The sequence below is a fragment of the Triturus cristatus genome, chromosome 12 (genome assembly GCF_964204655.1).
Source record: "Triturus cristatus chromosome 12, aTriCri1.1, whole genome shotgun sequence".
NCBI lineage: Eukaryota > Metazoa > Chordata > Amphibia > Caudata > Salamandridae > Triturus > Triturus cristatus.
The window spans coordinates 79,210,825-79,225,585 of record NC_140595.1 but is presented as its reverse complement, the minus strand read 5'-3'; the positions used below and the strand labels follow the sequence as shown (position 1 = coordinate 79,225,585).

General features: G+C 46.0%; 1 protein-coding gene across 8 annotated transcripts in view; it reads right to left on the bottom strand.

Annotated features, from left to right (window-relative positions):
* The window catches only part of CELF3 (CUGBP Elav-like family member 3), a 190,295-nt gene that overhangs the window by 38,442 nt on the left and 137,092 nt on the right, over positions 1–14,761 (bottom strand). For 6 of the 8 annotated variants that reach the window (XR_014972253.1, XM_085638808.1, XM_085638809.1 and 3 more), the window contains 3 exons: positions 9,313–9,361; positions 6,158–6,286; positions 2,383–2,462 (listed from right to left, as the gene is read on the bottom strand). Coding sequence is in view for 7 of the 8 variants with exons in the window: in XM_085638808.1 (XP_085494934.1) it covers positions 2,383–2,462; positions 6,158–6,286; positions 9,313–9,361 (258 nt within the window). In the remaining variant the exon portion in view is untranslated. The remainder of the gene's footprint in view (positions 1–2,382; positions 2,463–6,157; positions 6,287–9,312; positions 9,362–14,761) is intronic. The other 2 variants (XM_085638810.1, XM_085638807.1) reach the window with 1 other exon arrangement.

Genomic DNA, 14,761 nt, shown 5'->3' with positions numbered 1-14,761 from the left:
TGGCTGGATAAATACAATCTTCACCGCTATGTGGAGGGCAAGCACGTTTATGTGGAAGCACACTGTTACCCAATCAGAACGTATACTCCTGGCTCCCAACATGTGGGTGGAGCCAAAGACCCGCTCCTGGTGATTCTCACATAATTGTCTGACAGCTGCACTATCAAGAGGACTATAAATACATCTATTTACCCAATCCTGCACCACCAATAAGGATTCCAGAATATACCTTTATTTGATACCTGGTTGGGGGTTGAGACCTATTTTGATGGCATTTAGGGGCTGGCTGCTTTAATGAAAGATTTGAGCTTAATTACATGGAGGAGCAGGAGGCATGGGTCTTTGGTCCTGATACCTTTGCAAATGCTACACACATATAAACATGTCAACTTGGATATAGAAAAATCAAAGTATATTTCTCTACGCTGTAGAAGCAGCGGAGGACAACTTGGGCTGGACCAAGATAGATCCCATGTCAGGTACTTCTTGTGAGAGTACTTCAACTGTATTAAAAAAACATAAATAGACTGAGCAGCATTACGGGAGTGCTGGAGTACCACAAAGATGTCATGTAAAAGTAAGGCCCAAATGATGGGATGATGGGTTGGGAATCAAAAGAACCATTGGCAAATTTCAATACCAGCCCAGTACTGCATCAAGCAAGTACAAGAAACAAGGAAGGAGTATTTAGGCGAGTGTCAAGGGGTTTCTTTACAGAGGGATATTTTTAAACAAATGTGTCCCAAGGCTCTATTCTACTACAAGACCTGTCACAGTAGGCATGAGGAAGAAGCAACTACACAACCATCACACAGTGTGGCAGTCCACTGGAAATTGTCACTCCATTCCCCTGCCCAAGACTTGGCCTGGCTCAAAAGCAAGAGCAGGCCCAGAAGAAAGAGACATGTGTCAAGCATCAGAAGTTGAGTGAAGAACACTGATGCTAGCCCTTGAAAATTGCTCTTTCTCAGGCTATACAACTTGTGATAGCTGAGGCGGTTGTGGGTGGGATCAAAGGGGAAAGACATGTCCACGCTTTTTTAATTTTACAAAAACAGTTTCCATACTTTTTTTAAAATGCAGCTTTCCCTGAACGTTGAATGCGGACACTGAGGTGCCTCTAGCTTGTAGCAATGAGGGGGGTGGGGATGGGGGGCACTGGTGCTGCAGCCAAGGGAGAAACCAGCTGAAAAAGAAAGAAAAAAACCTTCTCATCAGGGTACCTGATGCCAGAAAGAAATGTAACTGAGAGCAATTGGTTAGGCAGCAAATGCAAAGGCTGCTTGGAAGCCAGGACTGGCTTTAATTAATTGAGTCTCTTGAAGCTTCATGGTGGCAAAGATTTATTCTTTTTCAGAGGTCAAGTAAGGGTGTTACTAGCCACGCTCTGCACTGCGTCCTTTTAATGGATGCTTATAAGAAATATTTGCACTAGGTAGAGTCTGATTGCTTATTACCAAAACTTATATTAAGGAAAAACATATTTTATCCAAACCTCAACATATTTTTTTGCACATTTCGCGGGAGCCTATCTTATACAGTGAGTTATAGGATAATTACTTTCATATTCACAGTGCTTTTTGTCACGGGCTAGGACCTCATAGCACTATAAATATACAAGTCACTATTTCACACAGAGCCAACCTGCATTCGGTTCTGTGACTCTCTGGTTATACACACAGACATTCACAATGATTGCATTAACCAACTGAGGCTTCATAATGCAGGGGAGTGTTTCCCACCAATTAGTATAACTTGCAGGTATTTTTCATTTAAGGTGTGTGAGTTATTTTGTATGCAGTTATCTTAAGGTGAAAGACCAACAAAATAATGTTTAGTCCTTTTTAACATCCTCTGACCCCACCCCGTACCCACTGACGACACCCCCATTGCACTCAGGATCACAGTTTCCAATCTTTTTAGGTCTCGCCTGTCCCTGCGCATGCGCTGGTCTGGCGAGACTTTTTGTGAGGGCTCAAAAAAGTGCTACCACTGTAGCCTAGAGCTACAGTGCACGCTATGATGTTTGATCGCGATCACTTTCGCGGCCGCACGGCCGCTTTGATGTTCTCTCCGCTTTTTTTTCCTGTTTATTACTTCTATGTAGTAATGGTGGCACCCGTGCGCCGCCATTACTACAGAGCAGTAATAAACAGAAACAAGCATTGGCATAGCCAATAGGTCTCGCTTTTGGGACCTTATAAGTATTTAGTTATGCAACTGTTGCATGGCTAAACACTTATAAGGTCCCAAAAGTGAGACCTATTGGCTATGCCAATGCTTGTTTTATATATTTCAGCTACTGATACCTACGTGTCCACCCCATCTCCTCCCTGTCGCCTTGCTGTCACAAACCCCTCGTAAATTGAGGCATGTCCTTACCGGTAGGGTCCTGCTCCCATGTAGTGTGCTGATTGCTGCTTGGGCCTCTGCGTGTGACTGGAACTTGACAAAGGCACAGCCTGAGGAATGACAAAAAGAAGACATGGTTTAACGATGACATCTTGTAGGCGGAAGACGACCTCTATTAGCGACACTACAATAAAAACAAGAATAAACCTACAAACACGGACACACAGGCACACACAGCCACAGCACAGACTCAATTTTCAATAATAAAACTTTATTCGGTTTTTTACAACCATAAAAGTATAAGCACAGACTCGCACACCAACACACAAACCTGTGCTGGCAGTGGCGTGACCGACTGTCTGTAAAGCGCTTGGTAGTCTTACGGGATTGGGAGCTATGTTGGTACAAAACGAGCGTTAGTGGCAAAGGTGCAAATGCACAGGCACACAACTTACTAGATGTTTGTACAAACAAGCGCAGGCCCAGTACAGTGCCATGCCTGACTGTGCACGCGCCAGATACCCACAGACATATCTAACCACGGAATAATGACTACGTATATCTTAACTCAGGTGCATGCATACAAATGCCTGACCACGGACGCACACACACTATCAGTAACACGGTTGCCTGTGAAAACACACACACACTTTTCATTTTTTGCACAGACAGCCATGATTGGTGGAAACGTGTCGCTCTTGTAGCCTCCACATACACGTTTGGATTCCAGGTACAACTGAACCCCTGGCAAACTCAGAACTTGCTCAGCTATTCTTCATACATTGATCTGAAAGCTGGGACCTGATGTAGCCAGCCTGGGTGGCGTGAACCCACCACTAACTTCATTTTAGGGTTTACATAGAATAAAAAGGTAAATTGTTGTTTATAGAGAACAAAGCAACATTGCCTTGCACTTCATGATTCGGAGGGTCACTTAAACACCAGGGCGGTGCTTAATTTCAAACCACTTGAATGGCATTTTGGGCAGCCCTGGTGGGAAACCACAGCGGGAGCAAGGGGCCTTCAGTAGGAAGGCTGATTTGGTTGGAGGCAAAGAGAGAATGCCCAGTCTGACAAAATCATTTGAGCCAATAAAGCAGCACCTGGATGCCAGGATCTCCTGTTCTGGGAAAGGCCTCCCACTTTTTCCAGCATTGCTGGCCAAGTCATTTTGCAGCACCTGATTCCTAGCTCTATGGATCAAAATCCACAGCTGTTTCTGCTGGCAGTCATCTTGTTGTCTTGTTCAGTTTCCATGGCTATCCCCCCCTGTATTATTTTGGCCAGTCCAGGTGGCTTGTAATCTACAGGACCCCCTCACCCCCAGGCACCCTCTTCAGTAACACCCAGCTGAGCTATGCGCGTTGTTGCTGGCACACAGAGTACCACAAAAGATGATCTCCCTGCATATTTTTTAGGATAATTCCACCATCAACACCCCTTGCTGCATGCCTACACGCAGGTGGTAGTGAATCATTTTTCTGGTGGGCTGCATAGATGTACCAAAGAAGAGGTCTACAAACCGCCCGTGTAAACGCCAGTAGCCCCAGTAATTGGCCAAGAGCGTGATTATATAGCCAGTCCAGGGGTTCACGTGTACTCACCAGAAAAGTGGGGGGGGGGTGTAGGTGCTTGTACAGTGGTGCACAGTCACACATAGCAACCACAGCTGCATGTGTATGTCCAATCTCACATTAACACACACACACACGATTATCGAACCCCAGATTTATACACATCCAAGTAGCAAAACACCGATGCACCGATTGTGCATTTGTTTCATTGTGTATGCATGAACAAGACAAAGGCTCACAAGTATGCAAAAAAAACAATTTGCTACTTCTAACTCACTAAAAAAAATTAAATACATAGTTAGGAGTTCAGATAAGGCCTGGCCTGATGCCAAAGAAACAAAGGATGCAGGCCTGTTATGCAATGTTATTTGAGTCTTAATATAGAGCACAACTCGTCCCTGAAGGGACATCTTGGCGCTTGAAAGACAGGCATTAGGTAGAGGCAGCATTAAAACAGACAGGTTTTAGGAGGTTTCTTGAATTCAAGTAGATTTTGAGATGACCAAAGGAAGTTTGTTCCAGTGAAGTGGGCCGAGATGGGAAAAGGCCTCCATAATTAGTGGTTCGAATGCGTCTTGGGATTAGTAACAGTTGTTTGCTAGATCGCAACTTCCTGTTTGGGGTATAGGGAAAAAGCCTATTCTGTAGAAACTTTGGGCCAGAGCCTGACACGGTTTTGTAGGTCAGGCACAGCAGTTCAAACAGTGCCCTCGAACGGATGGGTAAACCAGTGTAGGGCTCGGAGTGTAGGGGTTGAAGGAGTTCTAGGTGGCAGGTTGTTTACTATACGGGAGGCAGTGTTTTGAACCACCTGCAATTTTGATAGGAGAGACTCATTTGAGGCGAGGAACAGGGCATTTCCATAGTCTAGGCGACTAATGACGAGGGTCATTAGTGCGGTGTCCCCATGCACACAGATAGCAGCTGAGACAGATGCTCCCAAGACCCCCCGCCCACTCACTCGTGGAGAAGGGATTCTGGCAGTGCATGCGTAGAGCTCCTCCATGGTTCAGCCCATTTGGACAAGATAGTGAACACCTGCCCAACCAGCTGCGACCACCTCCCCATTCAGCTGTTCACCTTCAGGGGAATGTATATTTGGACAAGATTCTAGACAAACCTGCCTGCCAAAAACAAGGACTAACGAGGTGCTGGAGGAGTGTGCCAAGCTGGGCTCAGCAGTGAGATAATGGGTGCGTGGAGGGGTGCCAACTGTGCACAACGCAGCATGGGTGCCATGTATACTAACACGTGTGGGAGGTGGGTAGCAAGGGTCACCACGAAGGTTTACACGTACTTTAATGATGGAGGTGGGTGAGATGCAAACCCAGTAGTGTTGATGCAGCCTCACTATATAGAAAGTGGTGCACGATTGGGGCCCTGTGCACTGAACGCTTTCATTATGCAGGATGCGGAAGAAGCCTGGTTATGCCAAAACTGTGGTGGAGAAGCAATGATACCCTAAGCTATGTACGGGGTAGGTCTTGGGGATGTGTTACCATGGAAGAGTATTGGAGGAGGGTGTGGGAAGTCTTAGCCACAGCAGCAAACATGGCTAGGTTGGGTAGGTATTACCTCTAGTAGTGTACAGGGTGGCAGTGGGAAAGGTGTTACACTCCAATGTGTTTGAGTCAGAGGTGTGGAGAGTGGAGTTACTTATGTTGGTGTATGTGGTGAGGGTTGGTTGGGGTGCATCACTATCACCTGAGTGGTGAGGTTTGGGGAGGGGTACACACAAGCACTGTATACAATGAGCAGTGCTTAATTTGAGACGGTGGTTGCAGGTCGGGCTCACCAGGACTCATTGTTGGGGACCGCCACTTATTTTTCCTCATCAGACTTTGACCCAGAACAGGAGAGAAAAAAATACAAGAGTGGCAAAGAAGGAGGAAGAGAAAGGTAGAAAAACGGTGACAAATAAAAAAAGCAAGAAAGGAAGAACGTAAAAGAATGCGATACAGGGGCTGGCGGTGGATAAAATGGGTAGGAGTTGGAATCAAGACTAGACAGCCTTGGTATTCGGCACCCCAGAGATTTGAGATTGCTGGCATTGGGCTTCTAAGCAAAACTTTGAGCCCAACACTTATTCTTTTACAAGTTAAGCACAGGCGATGAGAGTTCGGGAGGCAGCGTGTGCGGCTGTGTATGAGACGTGAGTTGGGGAGTGTTATAGAGTTGCACAGATGTTACCTTATGTCAATATAGATGGTGGTGGTTACTGGGACAGTTACCTTTGCTCGTCCCGTCAGGCCCTCGCAGGACTGTGCACTCATCGATGCTTCCGAAGGGCTCGAACATTTTCCGGACATCCTCATCTGTCTGCTGCTTACCCAGCATTCCAACAAACAACTTCCTGTCTTCTGGAGAAAAACAGGAAATGATCAGAGAACGTTCCAGCACGTAGTAAGTAGAGAAGGACCAAGGGGATCAGGTGGGTAGAGAGAGACGGGAAGGGTACAGACAGAGAAGTAAAAAGCAAAAAAGCGAGAGAGAGAGGAGAACACAAGTAAAGGAAGTGAGAGGAGAAGTTACGGTAGGAGATACAGGTGAAGGAGAGATAGTGAAGAACATGAGAAGGGAGAAAAGTGATAGAAGGGAGAGGTTAAAAAAGTTATGTGGGAGCAAAAGGAAATGAGGGAAAATACCAGAATTAATGAGGACTCGGATGGGTGTGAAAGGAGAACTAGACAGAAAAACAAGTGGAAAAAGAAAGTTAAGACAAAAGAGATGGGGCGGGGGGAAGAGGGAAGGTGAGAGGGGAGGCATGAGTACAGGAAGTTAGAACAAGAGAGAAGCTGAGAGGAACCAGCTGCGGTAAGCAGAACGGTAAGAAGCTGTAATAACGTTGGGAAGGTGTATAAGAGAGAAAAGGTTAAGAAATTAGACAGAGAAGACAGACTCTCAGAGAAGAGAGACTGAAATATACAAGCAAGAGAGGTGTGAGTTGAGAGTTAGGGAATGCTGGAATGGAATGGAATGGAAGGAGAGCCTTTACTAGTGAACAAGCAGATGATTAATAGAGAGGGCGCGGAGGGTTTAATACAGATGGGTGCGATGATGTAACAGATAGGGAGGACATATGTTAATAGGGAATGGTAAGATGATTAATTGAGACGGGGGCTTTAATAGAGAGGGTCGTTGCACTAGAGAGTGGGTATGCTTCAGTGAAAAGAGGGGTGCTCAAATGGAGAGGGAAGAGATGCCTCAATAAAGCGGCAGATGGGCAACGAGGAAGGCAGAGCCACTAACAGAGAGGCGGAACAGACAAAATGGAGATTTGTGGAGGACAGAAGGGTTTGAATAGAGAAAGAAGAGGACTTAGTATAAAAGATACTTCGATTGAGATGAGAGGTGTAGCAGGGAGGGAGGGAAGCAGGGGGTTGGGAGGGAAGGTGGGGAGATAGAGAGAGAGACTGCAGTACAGAGAAGGAAGGTTTAATAGATGGGGGTGTTTTATTGGGGACAGAGGTTGCAACAGAGAGAGGAAAAGTCAGAGAGGGGAACAGAGAGCGGGAATATATCAAATGATATTGGAGACGGGCTTACTAAAAATGAGGGAGAGGTTAAAATATAGAACATGAGAGCTATTATGAAGAAAAAGGTCTGCAACAGAAAGGATGGAGAGGTGGATGATGCTGTGAGAGAAGTGAGACTCTAATAAAGGAGGAACTGTAATAGAGAGAAAAGGCAATGTAGGAGTACATGGGAAGTATGTAATAGGAAGCTTGGCAAGACGGGGTTAAACTACTAGAAGGGGGGAGTGAATGTAAAAAAACACAAGAATACAGTTGTAGAAGAGGCTTTTACACAGAAAGGGGCATGGTTGTAACAGAGCTAGGAGTGGCAGTAACAGAGTAAGCGTTGACTGAAATGGAGAGGGGGCGATACATCTGCTTGTAATAGAGAGAAGAGGCTCTAACACAGAGGTAGAAGAAACAATGAGCATGGGGAGGTACAATGAGCATGGGGAGGTACAATGAGCATGGGGAGAATCAATGAGCATGGGGAGAAACAATAAGCATGGGAGAAAACAATGAGCATGGGAGGAAACAATGAGCATGGGAGGAAACAATGAGCATGGGAGGAAATAACAATGAGCATGGGAGGAAACAACAATGAGCATGGGAGGAAACAACAATGAGCATGGGAGGAAACAATGAGCATGGGAGAAACAATGAGCATGGGATGAAACAAGGAGCATGGGAGGAAACAATGAGCATGGGAGAAACAATGAGCATGGGAAGAAACAATGAGCATGGGAAGAAACAATGAGCATGGAAGAAACAATGAGTATGGAAGAAACAATGAGCATGGGGCGAGTCACCCGAAAGCACTTTCTTAGGCCACCCTCCTAGTGCCTTTAACTACTTCCCACCACACTGAAGATAAGCATCCCGCCTCTTAACACTATAAGCCTCCAAAAGATCACTTCCTCACACTGCACACAACAGCTCACCGACACCAGGATGCCATCATGAAGCACCTGAGCAAAAACTACCTTTTTTTAAAAAAAAATGTCACAAATCTCCTTTCTGGATTGACGTACATGTAAGACTCCTAGCGGAGTACACGCCATATCTAGGTGCTGACCTATCTCCCGCTCTATGTGTATTTATTTTTATACCACTATTCAGCCCCCAATGTATCTCGAGCATATATTAAATCCATATTTCCATCTCTTGTTACCACTGTCCTCAACCCACCTGCAGAATTGTACCGGATGCCACGCTCGGTGACGTGGCTATGCCATGGTCTTCTAGTCATGCTGCAGGGAGGAGCTGGTTGAAGCTGTTGTGTTTTCACCCAACTCATACTCCTATCTAATAATGTGCCTAGTATGAATGCTTTACAAATACTGCATGCGTAAAGCGATCCGCCCCCTTCACAGGGTCCAGTCCCCACTATAGAAATGCACCAAAAAATAAATGCACGTTTCCCAATCTTCCCAGCACACCATGCCTTCACCACTGGAGAAATGATAGGACAAGTGTCCTGCCAGCTCATCGCCTCCTTCCTCCTCTTCTGCCGGTATCCTCCTGCCCTCACTAGGGGTAGAGCGCTGGGGCAAGCTCCTGGCCACCTTCCGCCAATGCTGCCTGCACCCGCCTGCCCCAGCTATAGGCAGAGAGATAGGACACGGTATCGCCAACACCGCCCTTTAATCCTCTAAACCATGCAGCCTCCTGCCCTTCCCTCAAGAGGAGGGACCGGGCATGATATCTCTAGTTCAACCCCAAAGAGAACAGATGATGGACGGAATGAGGAACAACTCAACCATTCACCCCCAGTCAAGAGATCTGGTTGAAGCCCCTCAACACCCCCCCCCCCCCAATCCACCACAGCCCTCCCACCCTACCCTCAAGAAGAACAAGAGGGACAGCAATACCTCCTCTGCTCTCGCTGTCCGCCGGCTTCACCTGGATGGGGCGATTCATCTGGAGGGACAGAGAAAAACAACAACATGAAGTGGGGTGTCAATGAGGAGAAGCCTTGTCAGAAAGATCAAACACGCCTTTACATCCAAAAGTGTGTGGGGCCAGAAGAGCGTGGCCAGACTACTGCCGGACATGAAGAGGACGTCTTAAATACTGTTTACAAAAAATGAAGTTGCATTGGAGGTAGCATTAGAACATCTACACCCAATGTACCTTTGGGTTAGACTGGTCAGAGATTTGTGTAAACAAGTTTTAAGACACTAAGTTCATGTTAAAGGTAATTTCTGTTAACAACATCTGGCATAGAAGCAATCCAGAGCTTTCATCGTCGGGGTCTAGTAAACTCATGCCCCCATCCAATAACACACATTAGTACCCTGCAGGGAATGAACCCATTGGCTCAACCCAAATGGATTTTCAGAAAGTTAGGACTACTACCTGTTTATTGCCTGCATTGTATGTTCAATGTGAGGGGCATGAAGAATTTTGAAGGGGGTATTTATTCGCCAGCGTTGGGTGAAATTGAGGAACGGGTGCTCACTACCCACCTGCCATCCTTATCAACAGCTGTAAAATGCCCCTCTCCTTCATATGCGCCCAGGACCCAAATCTAAGGGCCAATCAATTAATAGTGGCTAACAACTTCTGCAGAGCGTGTTAGCCACTGGTATTACCTTGAGCACAGAGCAATAGTACTTATATTTAACAAACATGATTTTATCTTTGGACAGAAGATCTCAAGCTGTGAGTAGCTCACCAGGTCCTGGTTTACCCTTTGTATTCTGTGGCTGAATGGATGAATACGGGTTTTATAAAGCGCATAGCTACTCCTGTAAGAGTGTCCCAGCGCCGAGAAGTCAGAAGCAACTGACGCATGCAGAAGAGTGGAGCCTAAAAAAGCCAGGTCTTCAGACTTTTGCAAAACTGAGGCTCTGACGGAGATTGCTGCAGCGGAAGGGAATTCCAGAGTTTAGAAGCAAGAAAGCAAAAAGATCTTCCGCGAGGGCGAGCTTCCTCGACTCCGGGCACCTGCATTAGTGGTGCCTCAGAGGACCTGAGGCACCTCCTGGGAGAATAAGGAGGATGGCTCAGCTTTTATCCTCTCTAGATGTAGGAATGCAAAGAAATCAATATGTCTGGGCGAGCTAGTCCCCACCAGCCGAGGACAAGTTCCGAACTCTGCAACAACTATTGTGATGAGTAGAGTAGTGGAATTCCTAATAAATGGATTGACGATCAGTAGGAAGGGGCCTAGTTTGGGGAGACATTCAGACATGCACTCAATTGTTTACAAAAAGCATTGACCAGTATGATGGTCAGGCTGCTGCAGGCAAACCCAGCCAATCCGTGTACGCTCAATAAATGTAGCCCTCTGTCATAGGCCAGGGTGCACAGGAAGGGGAGGGGCATGTTTTAAAGAATGATGGTGTTTTATTGTGTAAGTTTCAGGTCATGCTCCTAATGGTGGATCTAATTACTACTACCACTGCACTACAGTAAACACTGCACTCTCAGAACCCCTTTCTGTGCAGTGTCGATGCGTTACTTAACAGCCAACAGATATGTAGTTGCAAATACTCACAGGATTTAACACTGCCTTCTTGGGCTGTCAGTTACATATAACTGGCAAATTTCATCGTTTTTTTTGTTTTTGAACAGTAGTGCCTTTTCAGTGAATTTCCAAGTTTTTTAACGTGAATTAAAATCTTACCGCACTGCTAACATATAACTCCAATTTAAAATTGTTTTTTCCAATCAATTTCATTTTATTTTTTAAAGTAAAATCTTAATATGATAAGTTTGCAAATTGCAACCAACCCCTTGCCAAGCACGGTTTTGGCCGTGTGCGTGAAGGGGTGTTGGCTGCATGGCCTGGCCTGAGGCCAGACCCTGCGGCCAACCCCCAAACGAGTGGCCATTGTGCCTCTGTGCACCACCTTCAGCAGCGCACAGGTAGAGTTGGCTGAAGGGCCTGGTGGCCTGGCCAGGCACAGCACCCAATCCCCGAAGGGCAGCCAACACCCCCACAAGCAACTATGGTCACAGACCCCCACAACTCAAATTTATTTTTTTTAAAGGTTTTTTTGGCCCAGGAAAAGTCCAACAGGAGCACACTGTGCAGACTCCTGTATGTAAACGGAAAGCCAAGTAATTTTTTTTTTGTTTCAAGGCGAGTCATGAGGGACACACCAAGAACGTATTTTTTTAAAAAATGTGTTTGAATACGATATTCATATACAATCACCGTTCCTTCACTAAGCGTGACTTTAAATATTTGATGCTTAGGTCCTGCTAAGTCTTGTGAATCTGTATATGTTTTTTGGACATTTCTTAAAACACCCAGAAGGCAGTTCCTACTCATCGTCATATTGATGGAAAGACCCCCAAAGCTTGGAAACCCTAATCCCCTGCACAAAATTGTCCAGAAAACAAAAAAATCTGAACTATTTAGTTAAAGAATCAGTGGTAGAACAGAAAAACGCTCTGGTTAATTATGGTTAAAGTTCGAACAAGGGAACAACACTTTGTTACGCAAGTGGGTCCGACAAACACTTATTCATTGCTATTATTCTAGCCATAAGATGAATTTTCAAAGGAGGAACCCTCAAACCAAAAAGTATTAGTGACAAGAAAGGGACTCGCGTTATATTAGAGAAGCACTTTCCATGCGCTCCCTTCGTGAATTGATGAACACATGCCTGTTTTGAAATACATTTAGTGAATACCATGCAGATGTTATTTGAAGATTAGCTGTTTTTCAGATGGTTGAGGTTTTAATTTTTAAAAAGGTATTCGTTGATCCGAGGAGCTACAACGAACCGCTCTAATATGTTCAAAATATTTCTCATGGTCTTATAATTTTTATTCTTTCAGTGTGTAATATTGTTTTTCCTTTAGAACCTTTAGGTTAATGATATTGTTCGGTGATATTTATATTATTCTAATACCTGCTGGAGTTGCCTAGTAACAAATGACTTTGCCAATTCTGCAGCCTTTTAGAAATGAATAAACAAAAAAACAATGTTCTTGACATACACATCAATACCACCTGGTGCTTTTGCTCTAGGTAGAAACCTTTTTTGGAAGAGATTAAAAAACTCGAATCTAAATCCAAATTTCTTTAAATACTCCGCACAAATGAGAAATAGATTGGAAAAAATTGCAAAATTGTAGATGCCAAAACAGCCTACCAAAATTCAGGCTCAGTCGAACTAAAGTTAATTTGCCATAACCCTGCCAAGCTTTTATAGTTGGACACCTCACAGACTTTTCCAGGGCTCTGTAGAGTTCGTAGTGGGCCAACCTACTCGTAAGCAGGGCCACTGGAATTATGCAGCAAGAGAGGAAGAAGTGTTGCAGCAGGCTGACTAAATTATGCAGTTAGAACTGGGTCAAGACACTAGCGAGGATTATAGTAAACTTCTGGTATGCTATCTCTTTCTCTATCAACCTTAATTCCTATCTTTTCCCCTCTCACTCCTTTTCCCATACGGTGACAGTGGCTAGGGGGCAGTCAAGAATATAGCGACCGAAAATGTACTACAGCTATCACAGCCAGTTTTGGCTACCCTGTAACGACAAAGCGTTGACGATTACATGTTATATGTTGTAAAAAAAAAAAAAAAAGTATATTGAAATAAAAAAATAAAAAGCAAATGAGGCAGCATAATATGGCACATTTTGTGGTATTTGTACCTCATTCTTTTGCTATTTTATACATGTTAACACCATCTGGGCACAGGTTTCATGTAATTAGTACCACTTTGACTCCCAAGTATAGAAGTGAGCAATAGAAGGGGGACCACTCATCCTATGGGAAGCGCCTTACGCTGCGCTGCATGGGAAGCGCCTTACGCTGCGCTGCAGCACATACTGCTTAATTGTTCGTAACTTTTGACCAGTTTCAGCTAAAAAGTTTTTGGGGGGTAAATCCTGCAAATTCAGCAGTAGGTGATGGATTGTGTGGCAAATGCTTCAGATCCATAATGATGTGGAAATCGCTGCAGGCCGTTAAACCACGTCATTCGAGTAGCCTTGGAAGTAATTTCCCTGTGAGATAACCAACACTGACTGTCAGTCCTGCCCGTGGGTGTTAAGGGAACAAACAGCGTCACTACATTTTGGGAATCCTGCCGGTTTCGCCTCGCTAGGTTCAGGTGCGCCTGCATTAAATTACTGTTACTTTACACTGTAGTATGATTCGGTCTTATTTTTCAGGCTCTCATAATCCGCGACATTATGACGTCACTCCGCGAGAGTATGACATCACCGTTGGTTGCGTTGAACACATGCATATTCTTTATCATGCCCATGATCCCCTGCCCTCTGCCTCGTCTCCGTTTCATCCTCTCAGACCATCGCTCCTTCGCAGCCCACCCTGCGCTGTCACCTCCCTCCTTCCTCTCACACCCTCGCTCCCTCTCACCTGCATCTATTGTTCTCTCCCTTTCACCTCATCTCTCCGCGTCACTCCTTCTTTTGCTCTTGCACATGTTTTTCAATTCCATTCCTCTCTCCCGCCTCCTCCCAGACACCCACACCTCTTATCCCATTTCTCTTCCTCCTACTTATGTCTTCTTTATATTTCATCACCACCCACTGACGACGCTATCACCTCAGCCGTCCCTCTCTCGCCTTCCCTCACTCTCGACCCATCCCCACTTGCCCTAACTCTTCTATCCTGACCCTCCCAAATTGTGCTTCCCTCTCATCTCACCCTCGCGTCTACACCCCTCCCCCCTGAGGTGTAAACAGGGTCCCCTGGGCTCTAATGCACGGAAGGGCTATAGCCCCCTGCCCCCCAAATTGCTTACTAAAAGAAACCCACAAAAGGGGGTGCATGGTTTCCCTTAAACGAGGCCCCGGTGCCACTGCTCCTGCTGCACTACTGTTAAGTATCCCTCTGCTGTCTCCCCTACCCCTCTCGCTGCGTCTCGTGCTCCCACCCATCTCTAGCTCTCCACCCTACACTTCTCTGCCACCTGTATTTGTTAATGCACCTCCACCCACTTCCCTCCCGCTCTCCCTACCTCACTCTCTTTCCTCCTACGTCCTTCCCTCCCACTCACCCCTGCTCCCTTTCAAGCAATCTGCATTTCATACCTTTCCCGCGCCTCTTTGTTCCCTCACACCATCTCCTTCCCTCCCCCTTTCCTCTCTGTCTTTTCCTCGCTTCCCCTCTCTCTCCCTCGCAATGTCCTCTCCTCACCCCTCCTCTCTCCATCCCCCACGTCACCCCCCCTTATGTAATTCCCCTCCCCCTAAATATATCTCTACAGAAAGCCAGTCAAATCCCTCTCAGCGGCTCCGCTGTCTCCCCCCCCCCCCCCCTCTCCCGGGTCATCACCATCAACAAGAGCGGATCCCCCCCCCCCCCCCCCCCCCGCAGGGATCCACCTC